General features: G+C 41.1%; 1 protein-coding gene across 2 annotated transcripts in view; it reads left to right on the top strand.

The window, feature by feature from the left end:
- The first annotated feature begins 14597 nt into the window (after positions 1-14597).
- The window catches only part of flt4 (fms related receptor tyrosine kinase 4), a 69128-nt gene continuing 61699 nt past the window's right edge, over positions 14598-22026 (top strand). For both annotated transcript variants that reach the window (XM_052073136.1, XM_052073127.1), the window contains exon 1: positions 14598-14884. In XM_052073136.1, the coding sequence (XP_051929096.1) occupies positions 14827-14884 (58 nt within the window). In that variant the 5' untranslated portion in view covers positions 14598-14826. The remainder of the gene's footprint in view (positions 14885-22026) is intronic.

Here is a 22026-nt window from a genome sequence, read left to right as displayed (position 1 = left end):
CTGAACATATGTAAACTAAAGTGCAATCACATTCGTAAATGAAAGGCTTCTGGTTTTTGAAATGTAAATTACATCATAACTTCTCCTCAGCTGCCGGTTAACCTGGCCAATCTTCGACCCACTTTTCTCCAGATTGTCGCTACGTTTCTCCATTTTCTGTTTTCTCTTGAATTATTTTCTTCTCTTTTTTTTCCTACCGCTATTTTTTTTTCTTTGTGCTACTGCTCTTTTTATTTTTATTCTTCGTGATAGGGGTTCACTTTGCCCTGGGGAGTCAAGTTCAGCATTTGCTTCAATGATATCTGGCGCTGTCTAGCGTCGTGAATGGGTATAACGTCTAGACCCCCGAATATAAGCCGACCCCCACTTTTTCAGTCTTATTTCAATGCAAAAAACATCGTCTTGTATTCGGGCCAATACGGTAATTACTCTATGTGGCGAGGAAGCGCCACGTTCGTTTGAAAGTTTGTGAACTTTCTCGGGTTTTGTCAAGTAGATGGTGAACGAAAAAAAATCCAAGATGATGCCTACTTGTCTTTTGCCTTATAGGGATGCGTAGCATATCACACCAGCAAACAGCTACTACTATACAACGATCATTAGCTTCCACCTTGAATTTTTTTTAAGGTGCAGCCATCCATCCAATAATTATCTGAAGCGTTCGTCCTCACGAGGGTTGCAGGAGTGCTGGAGATGATCCCAGCTGTCTTCAGGGCAGGCAAGGCACACATAGACTTACAACCATTCACATTCATCTCATGCATGTCCAGTACGTTCAAATCAATAATGAAAACAATTCAGAGGAGTGTACATGAAACTTTTATAAAACTTTGCATCTTTTCCCGGCATTCTTGACATGTTTAGAGATGATTTCGCAACTTAAATTGAAGGTGACACCATGGCCTTCTACTAATTAAAGAAATTCTGAGGGAGAGAAGAAGGTTGGAATTGAAGATTTCCAAATCAGAAAGGCAATCAACAGGATTTAACAAGTGAAGTGCAGCTTCCTGCTGTTCGCCAACTGGTTGAGTGGCAGAAACACTGAATGCTTAAAGAAGGTCAGAAAGAAATACTGTATGCCCCTTCCTGGTGGGCAGCAGAGTGCTTTGTGAAAATATTCCCTGTCATTAAATTGAACAAGCAGATGCAACTGGAATATTTGAATGTTTAGTTTTGGCATGTTGGTAAAACTACTCACGGTGTTTGAAGAATGCAGTATGTTGAGGAAAACTTTCATGAGTCATCTTCGTCCCCTCACGTTAAAAATAATAATCACACCGACGTGAACTCTTGTCACTATTTGAGCTGGCAGTCAATAATGTTTTTTTTTCTTTAATTGTCACCTCTGTCGCTCCCACAGATCAGGTACATTTTCATTTTGGTGTGATGACTAATGGGTTGCCTTTGGCATGTTTGCTTGCTGTCACACGAGTTTAATTTCCATCTCATTTCAGACCACAACAGTGGAATTTTTGATCAAGGAAAGAAAGACCAAATGCATTGTTACATCTGTGTATTTTCTGGAGCAGGGAGTCTTGTGAATGTGGACAGTGAGAAAGATGTTCCAGTCGCAGAAATCAGTTGATAACTTTTGCATGTGCTTTATTTAACCCAAATTACATCTGGACTGAGAACGGTCTTAGCGACCACAAAGCGAGTTAATTGCCACAAAGAAAATTGCTATGGGGTCACACCGAATGGGGTAGATGGACGACACAAATGAATTTATTGTTTCACTAGCTGGCGATACTTTCAATTTAGAAGGCCATTGTATAAAATATCATCAGTGCGGCAAGTTAATGGATTCTATCAGCTGAAAGGTCTCTCGCCATTAACTTTCAATGTGGAGACAGCGCGACCGTGCATTGTCAGCTTCTACGAGAAAACAGTGATGGCATCACCTTCCTCCAGTGTGCGAAATGTCCTTGCCCGCTTCTGGGAGGTAGAAGCAAGCCCATGTAAGACCAGCAGGCGTGGCAAAGTAATAGGTAGACAGCAAGGTTATTATAACGAATACTCGTGAAATAACTAAGAACTAAACTTGAACAAATATTTTCGTTACCAAAACAATTGTAACTGTGTTCAATGGCCATGCTCTGACCAACCCGCTGATGACCTTACCTGCTCACTTTTTTCACTAAAGGGCCAGGAGGCAAATCATTGCCCTCCTTCAGCCCCCTTGAGCCCCCTGGCCCAGCAGTCGCCTCTGCTACTCACCAGTTGCCCTTCCTGAATAATGAGGTCGCAATCAATATAAAGCTACTCCTTCTTTTATACCAATCAAAGCCTCTTATCACTGCTACGTGACAGTTCATAGATAAGAAGAATGTATTTGAAAGAAGTCTGAGGGCATTAAGAATATGTTGCTGCGATGCCGTTCACACAGACACACAAATTTTCGAACTTTTATGACATTGTGGGTCAATTATTTTGTATACGTGCTGTCCTGCAGGAATGTCCTCCTCTCCTTAGTGTGTGTGCGTGTGTGTGCGTGTGTGTGTGTGTGCGTGTGTGTGTGTGTGTGTGTGTGTGTGTGTGTGTGAATGAGGAGCAGCTGTCACCGTTAAGCCTTGCCTGATTGCCAATACGCAAGTGGTCAAGGAATGGGTCCTGATATTTTAAACAGCTGCGCTCTCTATCTTCTCTCCGGCCTTTCTACCACCGGAGAATGTCGGTTAGTTCTTAATTTGTGTATGGTCACTGTAACAAAGTGTTTTCCAACTGTTGGTTTTGTACTTTCTGGAGACTCTGTTGGCGTATCTCGAAAGCTGTCGGACAGCCATCGTTAATACCTGTAAGTATCTAGAAAGTCAAGTTGGTCAAGCAGAGCAGTTACAGTTGGGGGGAACCATTTTGGTGTCCCCCCCCCCCCCCCCCCGCTGTTTAGATTTAATGAAAGTGGGTTAGAATTGTTGTCTTTTATTCAACCTTTATTTTGTTTAAACAAGGTAGGGATTGTTTAGATTGTTTTCTTAATGTTGACTAAATCTCCCCCCCCCCAAGAGTAAAACTGCTCCATTAGGACTCGGGTCACTGGTCTTGCTGGCCTTTTCTGGGAGTGGGAAGACTGCGGGACCACTCGTGCATGTTACGTCCAAGGTTCCCCTCCACTGAGACAAAACACTAACACAGCAAAATCCAATGGACGAGTCAATCGAATGAGTTGCTGACCCCACGCACTTTGGAACAGATCAGTTGGTTTCACAGACACCTCATGACCAATCGTCGAGTAAGTCACATTGCGTGGGCTGCGATGTGTCAAGGCAAATCAGAATCTGGCATGAGACGCTACGTTTGTCTGCGTCACATCTGTCAAAATCGGGCTAGTTTCGTGTAGTCTGATTTCCGCTTCAGACTTTCCACTCTTCCCCCTGATAAAGTCCTTTGTGTTGGCGGTGTCTTTTGGCGCGTTATCTTGTTAGATGAAGCTTCTCCTGATTGTTTGGATTCATTTTTCTGTAAATTATTAGATAAAGCCATTTTGTAGACTTCAGAATTTATTCTGCTGCGACATCAAGACTTCAAAAGATGCCAACCACTAATCAGCAAAAAGAATCGACGTGATGTTTGAATAATGTTGCTCACTTCAAAAGTGGGTTGCTTCAAACACAAGGTCCTCTGTCTTGAGTCGTTTAACAAATCTAGCTGTACATACCATGAAATAAAAGCTGGCATTCTGAACTTGTGCCTCACCCAAATTTTTTGGTGTACAACAAAAAACAAAGGAATTGACTGTGCCGTTCGTAAACCTTTGGAAGGGACCATCAATGAAATTCCCAAACAAGTGCATTAAAGCTTGCGCCGGCACGAAAATCAGGATGCGGCAGTTTTTATGCTCGAGCGCAGATGGGCTGCCTATGAATAAAGAGCCCTATGTTTTAAGCTCCAATCTACATTTCATGCATTAGTGTGGTTCTTTGAGTTTATATTTGAAGAAAACACATTTTCATACTCCCTGATATATTTGTTTAGGATTTATGGCAGGGTTCACATTTTATTTTATTCATTTATTTTGATTTATGCCAAAGTGAAACATATTTTACTTCAGTTTGTAGTTGTCTTGTTTTTAGTAAATGTTTTGTTCTGAAAAATTTGTGTTTTCCATTTATCAGGTACAACTTGATTTTCGTCATGAGTTGTGCCGCAAAAATAGACGTTTAGAGGAACACGTTATTATGTTATTTACTTCTTCCTACTCCTTTGAACATATAACTGTGATGATGTCTGTTTTTATTTTTCTTCTTTTTACAATTTTTACTTGCCTTCACTTTTGTCAATCTGTTATTGTATTGTATGTGCTATATATGTTCCATAATCAAATGTCCAGGCACTGATGGACGCAGTGCTTTGTATTTATTTTGGAAAACAAATATTTGTTCTTTCATATTACAGAACAGAAACTACCAAATTAGAGGTGGAACAATTAATTGACAACGAATCAAATTAATCCTAAATATTTTTTTTATCACTACCTAATTAAATTTAAAACTGTCCATAACCTTTGAATTTAATCACAGCAGTACATATTTAAATTGTCTCCATAAAAGCAGCGATTGTTTTCTTTTTAAAATAACACTTGCTGCCATCTGTTTTTTTTTTCCCTTTGGAAAAACAATTGTCAATATTTTTGTTGATTTTCTGACGGCTATTACGGGCTAAACCTGTCACTGAATTGTAATTTGTGCTTTTTTGGGGGGGGGGGGTCATTTGAAAAGGATAGAAATTAAAACATGTTTAAATCTGATTGTTCAATTAATCACAAAAATAATCAACGGATTAATCGATTATGAAAAAAATCATTCGTCCCAGCCCTACAGCTGACATTGATCCTGTATATTGTAATGATGAGCCAACAATGATTGATCATGTTTTAATTTGACAAATTCATTGAACAGTTGTATACATTTTCTTATTTGAAAATGCCATCGCAGCTACAATAGCACTCAGAAGCGCGCCGACCTATGCCAAGGATTAACAATCCTACAGTGACCTGGTCCACTCTATGCGTCACTCCTACAAAATGTGTGATTGTTGTGAAGTTTTTGCATTAACTCGGGAACAAACCAACGAAATGTAATTTCCTATATATATTTTTAAGACTTGTGCTCCGCAGAGGGAATAATTCCATCCTTGAATCATTCCTCTGCAAGTGCACTCAAGTGACACTTTGTAGTTGTTTAAGCGGCGATGCATCTCTTTTCCTGATTCGTCCAGTTTGCATCTCAGGATTGATTTGTCATTTTGTACATATTGTTTCATTCATTGTGAGCACCTTTTGGTCATGCAAATTCATTAGGTACTGTATTGATAAAATACTGATGTGATTTGTGAAATTATTCATACCAGATTTGATTTGACTTCTCTCTCTATATGAAATTGAATATTTTCTTTTCCAAAAACATGTCTTCCTGGTAAAGAATGAAACGCCTGGAGTGGTGATTTAGTTGCTGCAGCTGCGAGACTAATTCCAACTAATCAATTAGGCACCATCAAAGCTTAAATCCATGAATGGGAAGTAAAATGAGTTGTAGAGCCGTTGGGCACTTGGATGAGAACTTTGGGATACACGGGCTCATCTCCTGACATTCAAACTACAAGCGTAAGTGCGCTCTTTGTCGTTATCTGCACACACACACACAAACACACCGGAGCGCTCGCGTCCTGTTTCCTCCCGCCGTGTGAAAGGTCAAGCAAACAGAGTGACAGCGGGGATGGCTCTGGGCCGCTTCACGAGGTCGCGGCCACGCAGCAGCAGGATGTCGCTGACTTCTCTGCTATGTTGACATGCACCGGGGTGATTTGTGCAGATTTCAAAAAGCCAGCGTTTGTTACATTATCGGGGCCTGTTAGTGCCCATGAAATGGCTCACTTGTCCATCTGTGAAGGCACCATAAATGCTGAAAAGGTGAATGCAGGTTTTGGAGCAACATGCTGCCATCCAGGTAATGCCTTTCTCTGAGATAGTTCTTGTTTCAGCAAAACAATGCCAAGCCACATTCAACACGGTTACCACAGCCCAGTCCAGTCTCCCACTTACTAAGCACAAAACGCTACGTCCGAAGCCCCAAACCTTTTGCGCTCCTAACGATTTACGTCCAGCGAGAATGGGGATACAGAATGACATTTTTCTCCATTTGAGTCCCCTCTCAAACTGTTTATCCTGTTTGATAAACAGATGATGACTATCGCTCAGATTGTTTTTCTTCACTACTTTTGTTTCTGAAGCTCACTTGGACAAGTCTAAGCTTGTCATTTGAAAAACCCATGAGTTGGGGCACTTGTGAGTCAAGGTACCACTTATTTAGCCAAATACATCTGCCGCACACGTCAGCGATTTGGCATTCAAATCTTCACATTCTCCAGCTTCCTCGCACATTCTAAAAACATGCGTGGTCGGTTAACTGAAGACTGTAAATCTTCCAAAGTTTTTCAATGTGAGTTTAAATGCTTGTTTGGCAACCAGTCCAGGGTTTACCCTTCCTCTGGTCCGAAGTCAGTTCGAAAGCTCCAGTTCCACCCGTGACTCGAATGAGAATCAGTCGCACCAAAAATGAAAGGACGGGGAGTAAGACAAACAGCAACAGTCAAACCTGCCAACTGCGCTTCCACATGCATCACTGAAATGTAGTCTTAAATCATGAAATCTCCACAGTCATCACTGCTGCAGTTTTTGTTGAAAAATAGGAGAAATACTGTTTACCTATTTTGTCGAGGTTCAGTGCCTTCCTCAAGGGTATCAGGATTGTTGGGAAAGCAAAGAACGTCCATTTCAACAACTACTGTTTGGCAGCATTCATGAAACGTGGATCATGAGCCTTGATTTCACCTTTAAAAAAACAAACAAACAAACAGACAAACCAAAAAACATCACAAAAGAGACTCAAACCTTTCCACAGAATGCCCATTGACGTGTGAGTTCACTTTCCAAAACCGCGCATGCTGGGTTAATTGATGGCTCTGATGTTTCCTCTCGGTGTCAAAGTGAGTGTGGATATGTTTGTCAGCCTGTGCCTCACAACTGGCTGGCGATCAGTCCACGGTATACCTGGCTTCTCGCTCTAAGTTAGCTGAGATAGATTCGAGCTTACCCACTACTCCAAGACAATGCCTTGCTCAGAGGCACTTCAACGGCAGTCAGCAAGCAGCACACCAACATCTTTTTCAAATTGAGATTTGCCTGTAGCAGGGTTGAATGTGTGCCTAATACGCCTCTTGCTTCAAGGTTTTGTTTGTTTGTTGTTTGTTTGTTTTCGTATTTTAGCGTTAAGGGCAAGAAAACCACCGTTGCATTCCTGGATAAACGGCACAGCAGTTGACCAACAGCCATGCCGAATGGTCACCTCAAAAGTGTGCCGCAGGGTCTCAGATGTAAACGTCAACCCCTCTAGTTGTGAGTCGTCTGGGCCTCAACGTTCCCTTCATGCGGAAATCACAACAATGTCTTCCATCTAAGAGGCTTCCCATGTTATTGTAATACAAGGTCTGACAATGGATGGTGTTTGGGGCCAGCACGTAAAAGGATATTCTGCAGGGCATGGATTTCTACTGCCGAAGCTGCGTGAACAATTCTCCTGCCAATCCCACCACAATGACTCATGCAGCAATTTGAAATCCACAAGTCCACAACAATCAGACATCAATCAATAGGTAAGTCTTCTGCCATGAGCTGTTTTAAAGTTGTCGGACACTTTGTATTCTGCATTACTATCACCGCAAGACAGGCATGGAACATGAGGTTAGTATAATTGATTTAGGAGCTTTTATCACAAGCTTGCGTTATCGCTATTAGGAGCTTCTTAGATGTCACTGTTGAATGTAGTCTGTTATCCTGTCCAAATTTGTATCTCTTAAGGACCCCGGAAGATGAATTCAGTGATTTGTTTGACATGATTCTGTTTTGGTTTACATTACATTTGGTTTTGTTTCACAGTTTTGTGTCCTCGTGGGCTTTTGTCTCCCTCATTTTGTTTTGGTTTCCACCTGTTTTTGACATCCGGGTCCCTTGTGCCAACCAATCAGCTCCCACAACCCTTTGTGACTGTGTTTCTTGTTGTGTCGTCAGTCTGCATGTATTTAGTTCCCTGGGTTCTGTCAGTCTTTGTTGGATCATTGTTGCTGTCACGTTGTTTTGTGTTTTTGTTATGGTTTTTGCCTGTTTATTTGTTGCTTTTCTTTCTTGTGTTTTTCAGGACTATTTCTGTTTTAGTTTTTCCAGTCTACCTCTGCAAGTGCTTTTTAAAAAATTTATTTATTTATTTATTTATTCACATTTGAGGTAGTGGCGGCCCGGTAGTCCAGTGGTTAGCACGTCGACTTCACAGTGCAGAGGTGCCGGGTTCAATTCCAGCTCCGGCCTCCCTGTGTGGAGTTTGCATGTTCTCCCCGGGCCTGCGTGGGTTTTCTCCGGGTGCTCCGGTTTCCTCCCACATTCCAAAAACATGCATGGCAGGCTGATTGAACGCTCTAAATCAGGGGTGTCAAACTCGGGCCCTGGAGGGCCGCTGTCCTGTGTGTTTCCAAGTCTCCCTGCTGCAACACACCAGATTCAAATGAACAGGTTCAATGTCAGGCTTCCGCAGAGCTTGCTGATGATCTGATCATTTGAATCAGGTGTGTTGCAACAGGGAGACTTGGAAAACATGCAGGACAGCGGCCCTCCAGGAACTGAGTTTGACACCCCTGCTCTAAATTGTCCCTCTGTGTTAGTGTGAGCGTGGATGGTTGTTCGTCTCTGTGTGCTCTACGATTGGCTGGCAACCGATTCAGGGTGTCCCCCGCCTCCTGCCTGAAGACAGCTGGGATAGGCTCCAGCACCCCCGCGACTCTAGTGTGGATAAAGAGGCTTTGAAAATGAATGAATGAGTGAATGTTTGAAGGTAATTGCTGAAAACATGCAAAGACTGAGACGTACATTGTGTATTACTGATTTGTGGAGATACAGTATACGCTAAGACCGATTTTCAGTTTAACACTATACTGAGCGGGGTAAAAGTGGCACCCAGGAATGCACATTGGTGTCTGGCTTGAGTTTCCCCTCCCCAACAGTAGAATCTGAGTATCATCGTTCTCATCAGCGGTGATTTAGCACAATCACAAAATGCAGTTCGCTAGGTAAGAAGGATGCACCCTAAAATGACATCACTTCACTTTGGAAAGGCCAACATCACGGCCCTGTTAGAGTGCCTCATCGTCGGCCATAAGTGTGCAAATGTCACACAGGGGATAAGGGAAGCTTTAGGAGGGGAAAAGAAAACTCGACCACCACGGAGGCTTTGAGCTGGCATGCCCCTTTAAGAGTGCCTCATTGTCAACTATGGGTTCGGTTTTGAAGCCTCATTTTATATACTTGACAATTTTATTTGATTTTATCAAATTAAGAAGACATACAGTATTTATTGTCATTTCACAGGGACCTTAACTCTCTAACTTCTCAGCCACTTTTTTGTGTCATTTATAACAAGCAGATAATCATTTCTTTTCACTCGATGTAGGTAAAATCTTTTTATCATGCACCTTCAGAGCAGATGCTTTATTGAAAGCCCAAACTTACTCACTTTGGATTGCTAGAGTTCTATATTGCCAGTATTTGAACACAGTTTTGCAAGACAGAAACGTGGCCAATATCTGTCCTGAGTCAGAATTCTTCAGAGGAAGAAAAACATTTCTGTTGTCATCATGAATCATTCTTGTCTTGGTAAATTATGACTGAGATTGCCTCTTTGGCTGGATTTACGTCTATATAAATCCACAAGTCCATTCTGCTGTATCATTCACCCTAATCGTGGTGCTTAAAGTCTAATATTAACTATCCTGAGGCACAAGGCTTGTCCAATTCGATTACTCCACTCAGATAACCCACTGTCAACCGCACACCACATAATTGTGAAATATAGGATTCTGCAGCAAAGAGCCAAATAGTTCCCTCCGGAAATATGTTAATATCTGACTGACCTGTGTGGAGCTCGACGAATGCATATTAATGCAGATGTTTCCCATTTATGCGAGGGATTTGGGCTAGCATGATTGCTCACATATAAATGTTGTGTTCCCTCCAAATGCTACCATAATGTCGATTGAAAGTGAAGATTTTTGCAAATCTGTTCATGAATAAACGCAACCAAAACTTGTCATCAATCATCATGCCACTATAATGAATGACGTTTTAGTGGGTGCCCTCATGCTTGTTGATGTTCGGATCCCATTTTTTTTTTTTTTTAGCTTTTTTATCGAAGTCTTACTTTTACAATCGGAAGTGTGACGTGTATTGTAACTGCATCCAAACAGATAGTGCGACCGTGTTTAAAATTGTACAGCGTCTGACGCACTTAAGAGCAAAAGTGCTTTGAACAGGAGAATACGCACAAAGCCAGATTTCACGGAGAATGTCCACATTGCAGAGTTATTCCACTAATAATGCAGACTTGGCACTGACCTAAGTCGATATGACAATATTCACAGCCAAAAAATGCAAAACCTCTCATGCACATGGCCATATATAGTCCGGTAAGAGCAGAAAGAACATTTCTTTGTCATGTGTGACTTTTGAAAGTGTTCAAGACAACCAAGACCCACCTGGTGGAATAATGTGAAATAGTAAAATAGAAGTCACAATCGAGAGCACTGTAGTTTGCTCGACTCAGAAAACGTCTGAGGCGCCATTTGTTTCACGCGGAAAGAAAAAGCAATGTAGAGGCTCTTGCAAAATTACACGTTGGTATTGCGTTTAAAACAGCGGAAATAGTGTGTTGGCACATCAAAAGTATATTATTAACAGTACCAGGTTGTGTTGAGCTCGGTGGAAGCAATAAAACGGAAGGTTGGTCTCTCAGTTGTCAGATGAGATTTGTTTGTTGCCACAATCTCAGCAAAGAAAAATGTTCTATATATAAAAGTGTGCTCGGAGTAGGATGGCATGATGCACGGTGCTGGATTGACCCACTGGCATGCATCACAGCGTAAGCCACTTGCCAGCATGAGCTACATCCTTCCTTTGCCTCTCGGCTGTGGATCCCTAATGTGTTTCCTGGCCTGGAGATGAGCCGGATGGAGTGTTGGCACCTCAAGGACGGATCCTTGACTCTTTAAGTTGTCTCTGAGGACCCTGCTGCATTATAAACTTTTGGAAATGACACAGCAGGGACCACCGCGGAGGCCCCGCGCAGCCGCTGCTGTTGTTTGTTCTCACTTTTTGCACGGATGGCTTGTCTGAATGCTGATGCGCGCAATGCAATATTCTATTGGACACTTGAGTGTTTTCCCAACTTTATGACATTATTGGTTTTATATTTGGGATGAGATTTGGTAATTCCCTGCCTAACGTTTTGTTAGGTAACTATCAAGGTGATTTAGTGTGTTTATCTTGCTCTGAAGCTACGGAGCCTGCCGGGGGAGAGCTGTGAACATTTTAATTACAACCATTCAATCTCAACATTGTGCTTTCAGGTCACAGAGGTGGCTCGCCATGAGGGACGGGGAGGAAGAACCACGCACAATGATCTCACGACTGCCTTTTACGCACTCCTGATATTAGTTTCTTTGTTCCCGTGGTTTAGTCTCTATCATTGACGATAACGGCATCATAAAATTGAGAAAGACAATCAGGCGTATACTGGGATTCTGTTTGAAAGCCTGACTTCAGTCTGGAGTCATGCAGCGATACTATTAGGCCAAAAGGATATGAAACTGGCGGACAAAAAAGAAGCGCATTCATTTTCTTCACTTACCATGCTGGGAATTAAACATTGATCTTACCGGTGTTCCGGTCAGTGGTAGAAATTGCTTAAGAAATGACACACCTGAAAGGCTGGGCACAGTAAGTGTATTCATCTTCAGCCTCCCTTGTTATGTTATGTGTTTATACAATCACATTTAACGGGCTCAACTTCCCTTCAGGGGACACAAAGTAATGACACAGCAGGGAGTGACCACCTTGCGTTTTTTTTTTCTCTTCTATGTCGGAACTCATTTGCATTCTAGAGACGTTGCGAAGTGGGTGAAGGAGATAGATTTTCTTGGTCTGAGCAAGAAAAACAACCTCTTCAATTCATTTTTGTTGTCCGGAATTCAGATTCAAAATTTTAAAAAAAATGAATCGCAGATATGTTGACCTGCGCAGATAAATTTCTGGATATTGGAAAGATTTAGTACCTTGGGGATTAATAACAGCTGACCTTAAAGTATGGGCGCACAGTGTGATTCATCTTGCATTTATTTGTGTCTTCTAAATGCCTGGGGTAACTCTGTATAAATGTCTGTTGACATTAGGAATGCTCAGCAATTATAAATTCCCCCAAAACACTTCTGGCGCAAGGGCAAGGACGTACGGTATAGCTGCCTCTGCCTAGGATGGGATGTTTCCCTAGCAATCATTTCTTTGTTAGAAAGTTATACAAAAGCAGTTATATCTTCTTTTTTTCTTTGCTTGGAGGAGGAGGATGTTAAAAAAAATGACCTTTTGTTGTTGGTTGCATAGCTGGATGAAGGTTTGTTCACTTCTTAAGGCGCACAAAATTTGGCCTTATCCATTCAATGCCTTCATGCACTTGTTTAACTCTGAGAAATGCTTCAAACGGAACTAAACCCAAGATGTTAAAACTTTTTGTCATAATGTCTTCAACTCCATGTACTAATCTTGAATGGAGTTTTCAAGAGTGAAAATAGGATCATTTGGTACAGACCTGATCAGGGGTATTGTACGTATGCCTTATTTGGGCCATATATAAACTTGTTTTTGCTGCTCTAAATCAGTTCTAGCCCAAGGTTTTTGCAGATCTGTGAAATTACTCGATACCACACCTACATACATACCAACTGTTGTTCAAAATGTCACCCAAATGGGTCCATTTTGCGAATTTGGACCACATTCTTGAGCACATCTGGCCCATATTTGGTCCAGTTAAATGATGTTACCCATATACCGAGTTGTGAGCCCATCTGGATTTCTTTTTGAAGATCTCCAACACATTAAGAAGTTGATGTACAACACTTTGACTCTTCGCTCCACTTGCTCTGGTGTTTTCCATCCTAGTCATCGCGTGCACAGGATGGAATGACTCCATCATTGTTCTCAACGATCTCTCAGCCGACACAATACAATCGTCCGCGAGCTGTATTAGCTGGCAAGATGCTACTCTCGCGTCAATGTCACTTCCAGACTCCGGCTGAATTGCATCCAGCATGATGCCGCCACACGCTGCCGAATTATTCAATTTAATTTGTATGCCAGAAATGCAATATTAATCAGAGAATCATTTTTAAAATTAGTTGTGGCACAAAGTTATCAATGTATTCTTGCGTGAAGAAATTGGGGTTTAGTTCCCCCTTAACAACAATTTTATTTCAGCAGTGGTTATATTTTTGAAGGACTTTTCAATTATTCTGTGTACATTTGTGTATGTGGCAGCACAGTACATCAAGGAATGACAACAAAACAATCTAATCCCAACCAAAAATCATCAGCGTAATAATTGGTGCTGATCCAAACACAGAATTGTCAATCTCTCCACAAACTTCATCATCCATCCATTTTCTGATCCGCTTATCCTCACAAGGGTCGTGAGCAGTCGGTAGGGTAAAGCCAATCACAGGGCACACAGAGACGAACAACCATCCACTCCCACACTCCCACAGAGGGACAATTTAGAGAGTTCCATTAAACTGCCATGCATGTCTTTGGAATGTTGGGAGAAACCGGAGTACCCGGAGAAAACCCACGCAGGCCTGGGGAGAACATGCAAACTCCACACAGGAAGGTCGGAGCCAGACTCGAACCCCACACCTCTGCAGTGTGAGGCCGACGTGCTCACCAGTCGGCCTCACGTAATCTTCAACCACAATTATATTCTATTGTCACTGGTGGGATGAAATGGAATACATACTGTACACTTCAAACAAATGCCGATGACAACAGCATGTAAAAAAGTAGTCTGTGAACAATGTGAGACCTTGAGCTGTTCAGGAGTAACATGGAAAGATGTCACCCAGGAAGCAAGATATTGGCCTCAATTGATTATGTGTTGCGTGTTGTGACAACCTAAAAACCACTGCGGCAAGAGTGATTCTATTTACTGTTGTTGTACAGGTGTATTTTTTTCATTTGCAATCATGAGCTACTTTGCATTTTTATTAGTCAATATAAAAACATGAACATGCCATGCATGCAATCATGTTTTTATTGTTTGGCTGTGTGGCCTTCTCAGGACCTGTATTATGCAAATTGATAAAAGGGGCAACGATTGAATTGTGTGTGTGTGTGTGTGTGTGTGTGTGTGTGTTGTTTGTCCTGGTTTCAAAACAATATTGTAAATAATGGACTTTTTTTATTATTATTATTATTTCACTTTCATTCAAATCTTTTTTTTTTTACTCAAATGAAAAAAAGACAACATGTACTTTTACCACATTAGAGTGACTAATACCGGTACTTAAATCCAATACATTTTGAATGTCGCACGCTTTAGTGTGTCACCATTATTGTACGCGTACGAGTTTGTGTCACGAGGAAAGGAAATGGAACTCATTCACCTCCTATGTATCCTTTCCACAAACCAGCTCCCAACACCCCCCGCCTCCCCAACATTTACAAACGCACACACACTTACAACTTTTGGTATCAGCCCAGTGTCCAGAACACACGCATCGCACGCGTCGCCGGGCCGCGTTTCACCTGACCGACTCCTCCGTGGACTCACAATAGCATCAGCCCACACAGCAGCTTTTTCTTTTTTTTCCCTCCCACACTTTTTAAAAAAAATACTATTTACAAGCACGTTATTTAGTGGAAACACCGTCCAACCTGTTGGTCTTGTGGAGCGGAGTTATTAAGAGATGAAGACATATTCGAAGTTTTTCTATCGCACGTGGATTGGAGTTGCTTACGCAGCAGGTGAGGAGATTTCGAGATCTAAATTTAGCTCGCTAAAAGTTGGGCGTGTAGAGAGGTAGATCGATAGATAAATAGACATGAAGGGGTTTTTTTGGGGGGGGGGGTCAACATGTTCCATAGCTGTGGTGCAAACCTGTTCCCTCATCACAATGAATTATGCATCAAAACGCAGGATACAGTATTTTGCACAACTGTAACGGAAAGGGCGCATTTATTGACACCTAACAATGGACTTTTTTTTAATACCGTCAAATTATTTATTTTATTTTTATATATTTTTTCAAATTGGTCAATTTTATTTGACTTGGCATGAAGGTGCAGAGTTGCTCCATCCTTCTTGTTTCACTTGTTCTGCATTTCCCGGTATCAGCACCTCAAGGCTTTAATTTGTTGTTCAAGTCCATTAATTACTTTTTGATATATTCAAAACTAGCAATGTAATGTAAGACAAATAACGTTTTGGATTTCATTTAGATGTAGATCCATGGCAAATCTGTTGCTGATCCACGGATCACTCTCTGTCAATGTGTAATACTAATAATGTGTAATACACAAAGCACAGGTCTCAATTTCAAGATTCATGCATGTATTTGCGGCCCTCCATGTCATTTTATTTGGTAACTGACTGCCGTTCATAAGTAGTTATGCATCAAAAAATATATACAATACTTATCAAATGCAAGCTTAATTATGTAATACAAGGTCCATACAATTAGGGTCACGTCACAGAACATTTGGTAAGACACAAGAAGTGTAACCGCCTCATGCTCTTGCCACACATGTAGTCCACCATCAAGCACAGTGCAGCTCAGCTTCTGGCTCTCCAATGTCATTGCTAGCACTATAATTTTTGCACAATGTCAAACTCGTTGCCTCACTTGAGACACCATCAGTGTGCGGAAAATCGTCACCATAAAAACTAGTACCGCACAAATGCCACTTTCAGTGGTGCTACATCAACAGCCTCTGCTGTACTTTTCATATCAAGCTAAAGCAATAACAAATACCGCTGATGTTTAGATAGATAGATAGATAGATAGATAGATCACAGTCTGAATATAGTTCAATTGCCACTCCTATGGCCAAACAATTAGCAAGAGGAAATCGCTGGTTGTTCAAAAACTGAACTTGTGCAAAACCAAATATGCTATACTGTATGCTTTAAATCAAACTCTCCTGCAGTGTGCTATGCATCAATAAAAGCAGTTCATTTAGCCCATTGTTTGCAAGAGTTTGTTAAATATGGTGGTCTATGCTATTGGTATTGTTGTTTCATGGACACCAAACACTGAGCATTCAAGGACCAAATTGTTTTTAAATGAATTATTTTTACATTTGAAATGTTTCACTGCCTTCATAGAAATATATTCAGTTGAAAATTTTAGACAATTACCAATTGTCCAAAGAAAATTACCTCTAAATGTCGAACAGATGGGAAGAATGACCACCACACTGTATCTGTTGTTTTCAAGCAGCATGGTGGACACCATAACTATTTAGCTGTTCTCTTTGCAAAATACGAAATGCCTGCAGCTGAACTTCATGCCTTTCAAATCCTGCCTACTCACGTGCAAGAATACATCCCCCCAAAAATAGTGCGTACAACTAGCATGAAAAAAAATGTAGCGATTTATTCTATGGCTCGATCTTTACCAATTGAACTTGACACCGTGCTTGGCATGTAGACTACTCAGCCGTTGCTGGATAACAAAAGAGTTATTTGTTATGTTAACACCATATTTTAAAGTAAAACCAGTGAGTTCTATTTTTCAAATACCGTAGTTTAATCTGAAGGGTAAAGTGAAGAACAGTTGTAAATTGCCTGAGGTAATTGTCTCTGTGGATTCAAAATGTAACGACCATAATGGGCATCATTAAACTCAATTAAACGTTATTGTTTTGCATTTAGATTCTGCCAGTTAATTGGTAACAAATACATTTGAAACCGATACATTCTAAGCGAATAAAGGGTCGTATTTACACGGTCGTGTTGTTATGTCACGTACAGTAAGTAGATGCAATGGCATCTGCAAATTTGGTTACAAAGAGTCAACTAGATTTTAGCCTCGTTAAAAGCAGCTCTAAGTCGCAGGCGCAGGTGATGTAACCTGATATGGTGTATTAGACGGAGGTGCAGGCAGACACAATTATCATTGTATGGTGGCTCACACCACATTTCATTCGGAAATATGACTACAGCGTGGGAGAGTCCCTCTAAATCATTGAAGAAATCAATCCATTGAATTCATTATAATCATGACAATTTTTTCCATTATTTGAATAGCATCCCCGGACAAGAGGAGGGACATAGACCAGTTCAAATAAATGAAATATAAAATATCGATGTGTTTCTATGCAATGCACTGTGTCAAATTTTCAGGATATTAAAAAAAAAAAAGATTTGCCAAAATTATTGTCCTGCGAAATTATACCCTGTGTAATGACATGAATAACTGGAATTACGTAAATAAGCAGTGAGTGTTTATTAGTTTTTTGTGTAATGTGTATGTTTTTGTTGTTGTTTTTTTTTACACATTGTTACCTTACTGTGTCGAATGGGACCGAAACCATACCCTTACCAAGCCACGACTCTTACATCTTGCATCATCTCGTGATTTTACATTTCAACGTTTTCAGTGTTCTAAACGACCCCCACAGGATGGCCATAACCACTTGTTTTCCCCATGGTGAAAACTATTTTGACACAGCTTGTTCCAAGCTTAAAATGCCAGCTGAATGAGCAATCCTGCAGTGTCCAAGCATTTTGCGAGGCACCAGGGGGAGGCACGATGTTCTCTTGTGTATTGCCCTTTTTTGATGTCTGCCCAATTGCATTGAGCGAGTTTATACCAGAGGAGTGCACTTCGAGTGCATGGAAGTCATGGTGTGAATACAGTGTCAGAGTGATGTAGATTGGATTGACGTGTGTAGGACGTACGGAGGGTCGGATCTGTCTGAGGATGTCACTTAGACTTGTCGTGTTCTGTGATTTGGCTGAAAAGTGTAGCTGAAATTCAATTTCAAAAAGCCCTGTCACTCAATGACTTTGTGATGTGGGAGTACAGCTGAGGTCATTTGATGTCTCGTTCAGAGACTTCATGCGCACGTTGGAGTCGTTCATCAATCATTACAGCAGAGCAGCTGTAGCTGAAGTTAATTCATATTAAGGACCACTTTCTTAAATCCCCACTCAACAATACATGAGTCATTTCACTAATTTGGGGCGTAAGTGTCGACAAAGCTCACGCCAAATGATGACATCTCTTAAAAAAGTGTGACCCCGCCCCCCCGCTTCGCATCACAATACAATGCATCTTGATTGATATAACGCTTTCACAATTGCTCCAGTTGCAACAGGGTGCTTTCCGGAACATTTAACATAAAGCAACAATAATATAACAGAACACATAACATAAAACATCAACAATAATACAATCGTAGCAACTATTCCAACGTACGCCTTGTTGTTTGAAGCAGTTATAGATGACAGAGAGAATTACAGTTCACGGTAACCTTCAAATTCAAATGTCCCAAGGGTCTTACAATTGTGAGTCCTGCACAATATTTTGTTAAAAAAATATTGTGTAGAAGTGTTGTACAGAAGCTTGAACATAAAACATAAACTGCAACAAATGGAATGAAAATTTGAATCATTAAGGCAGCAGTTTGATTTGCATCTCGTTGCACAGCGTACAAGTTGTGTGAAGTTGCCAATGAAAGAGAAGCCACAATGAGGGCATGAGGATGCTGAAATTGTAATCCCGTAATCACAGCGTGCATGATGTCACTTGTGTTTGCTGTGGGCGGTTTGAATGTAAACAAACTTGTGCAGTTTTTATGAACAGCTGTCAGCTTGTCCATTGGCGAGCAATACTTTTATCGTTGGCTCGCTAGGCGTTTTGGCGGACCAAGGTTTATTTGCACTTTGTATTACACGCCCTCGGTGAACCCGACAATTTGGGAACAGAAAACAAACTAATCATTCGTCCAGATGAAACCAGTTCTAAATTGTGGCGCAGGTTTAGGTTTTAAGGTTTTAAAGCGATTTGCGGTGGATTTGATCCAGATGCGGGCAAAAAGATTCTGCACTAGGCTGAAATGTGTGGTGGATGTCATCGTATTTCAGTCATGACATGAATGCGCGTAGAACCCTCTGAGTCAATGTAGAAATCAATTAATTGTCAAGAGGGGGCATCTCTTTCATCATCTCTCTAAGCAGTAGGTTATCATTTAGTTTTATAAAAAGCAAAGTTGTAATCTCATGTGATTACCCTTCAGATTTACTTTGACATACATCTTGATATTCAAATTATTGTCAAAGAAAGATGACATATTTCTTGAAGGGGCATCTTACCTCCCTCTCATCAAATTTGAATAATCAAAGAACATGTTTCAATCATGAACAAAATCATTCCATCCTCGTCATGGTCGGTGGCAAAAAACAACACTGCACTTCAGTCTTGATGAAACCTCTCCATCCATTTTCTATTGTGCCTGTTTATGGTGCTGGATGAGCTTGACTTTATGCAAGCTGACTTTATGCAAACGGATAAACAGTCAACAGCCATGGCCTTGGAACACATTCCTCTAGCCCTCTTAACGCTCCCATGTTCTTTCTCCCATACACATGCATGACATGAAAAGAAAAAAACAACGTTTGAATGTGGCACAAGTGTTTATGTAGTCACGGGCCTGGCTTCATTATTATCAGAGCGAGAGAGAGAGTGGGCATGGAGGTTGGTCATCGGGGGCCAACAAGAACTTATATCACTGAGACATAGTGACACGACGTTAAAACGCAAGTCAATTTTCAAGTAAATTAGTCCCTCGTTTTTGGCGGTTAATCTGTAAAAAAAGTGCGAAAAGTGAAAAACCGCGATGTAAGCTATCCTCACCACCCCACTCAACACTACGAATTTTCGTGTTTGTATGTGCATGTAATGTTTGCGTACCGTTAAATGTGAACTGGGTTTTCACGGCTGTTCCACAGTATGTTAGGACCTTGTGTTGGTGAAGGTCTGAGACTACAGACCGTTGGCAACATACCAGTTACACGTCACCTGCCTGATCATTGATGTTATTGCAGGCAAGAAACATCACAGGTACCAACATGTTTAAAATATGTCAACAGTATTTTTACTTTACATATTACAGACAGAGATGACAACAGTACATATATTTACTTTAATATTGAATCTTATCATAAAACCTTATACAGTAATTAACACTCATCAACATTTCCTTCTGAGAGAAGCAAAGAGGTTTGTGCTGGTGGCGTGCAAGGCGGCTCTAACTGACCCGTTACAGCAATGTGTCCTTATTGGTAGTGCCAATGGCTAACATGTTCTCACACAGCTGGGACGCAAGGGGTTGGAGGGCAGTTTAACTAATCAAAAATCAATAAATTATCTCTTCAAGAAAAAAAGCTCTGGCGAACACAACACTAAGCTACAATATGCGAGACAGTCAGCAGACTGACAAAGATGTGCAGCCAATCAGCTCATGGGATAAATTCACTAGTGCTCTTTGGTTGATGTCACGCCGGGAGCCAATCACGCGCGTTGTTTGGGTAGGCATGTAAAAAGCCTCTCAGTCAAGTTAGCTTTTTGTTCGACATGCAAGGAAACCTTTCTCGCCGCATCAACATGAAACGGGTCTTCCCGCAACATAGATGCCGATATGACTTTTTTTTCTAATATTGAAAAAGAAAAAGTGAAACACTGAATTTGCAAAACTTGAAGTGCAAAGTGGCGAGAGATCACTGTACAGTATCTCTCTATCGTGCCTCCCTGCCTTGCGTTTCGGAGATGTTACGACTATTTAAAATGCTGCGGAATTTCGTGCCTCGTAAAAAGCGCAACTTGGCCGGTGTAAAAGATGAAATTGCATTGAGTCTGGAGTTAATGACAGATCCGTCTCTGCTCGGCTTCCTCGTCTTTGTCAGAGTGTAATTAGCCATTGAATGATATTCTGATTAAAGAAGCAACGCACGTGAAGGAGCAGAGCTTTTCCACTGAAACAGAGATCATTTTGACTGTGTCAATGTTGCTTTAAGATGTTTTAAGTACGCATATTGCACCTCCACTTGATGGGATCATATCCGAAATGTGACTCTCGGTTGTAGGTGTCTGCAGTGGCCCACTTTTATGGTCGTCTCATTTCAGCCAACAACAACCAACGTTTCCTTCCGCCGATCTCACGAAACAGCCTCAGGACTGCATGAGGTCATGTCCTTGAATATTTTCTTCTGTCAGCCAGAGAATAAAACATAGGAGAGAGGAATTCTGCTGCCCCACATGAGAAGCTTGCCGCAATCCAAATAAATGGAGACCAGTACTTCATTCATCACGAGTGCCGAGCAGCAAGGCCTCTATGGGCATATACATGTCTGCTCAGTCACTTTCATATCAGGTTAGAGCACCAAAAGCCCAAACACGACTGAAGATGAGAGATAAGCTTTTTCAACTGTAGGAAGTCACATACAAGGCCAAAAATGTGTCTGTGTTGGTAGAAGATAGTTAATGGGAACCATCTGTGGCATTTTTTTCTTTCTGAGCTCCACTTGTTTTCTGCACATCTATCTATGCAAAGGCAGCGTCATTTTTCAAATGAAGCATTTCATTCGTTGTTTCATTCCTCAACGGGCGTGGATAAATTGGCATCACCCTTGAACTAGCATTTTTGTCATACCCTCCTTTATGGATAAATTACCTTTCGCAACACATCATGCAGGGTGCCGTTGTACCTCATTCATTTGATCACGTATTCCTTTTCCCTCCATCCATCCTTCCAGTCATCCATCCATTAATCATGTATCCCTTTTCCTTATATCCACCCATGGTTGTTTTAATCTGTCTTCATCACTTTTGGAGAAAAAAAAAATTACAGAAGAAATGATTAATTTTTCATGTTGCTTTTCTGTTTGAAATGCATCTAATCTTTCCATCCAATTTGCCTCATGACTTTGATTTTATACTCCGTAACGATCCATTTCATTCTCACTCATTCGCACAGAATGAACTTTTAATTAAAAGCAGGGCCGACACTAGCCATTTCGATGCCCTAAGCATAAATGCTTAGTGCTGCCCTCCCCCACCCCCTTGTGTTCCTCCTTGAATATATTGAAGCATTGATTTTCATAA

This window comes from Hippocampus zosterae, chromosome 1 (assembly GCF_025434085.1).
Source record: "Hippocampus zosterae strain Florida chromosome 1, ASM2543408v3, whole genome shotgun sequence".
Taxonomy (NCBI): Eukaryota; Metazoa; Chordata; class Actinopteri; order Syngnathiformes; family Syngnathidae; genus Hippocampus; species Hippocampus zosterae.
The sequence above is the reverse complement of the archived record's forward strand: the minus strand, read 5'-3'. Positions and strand labels throughout refer to the sequence as shown.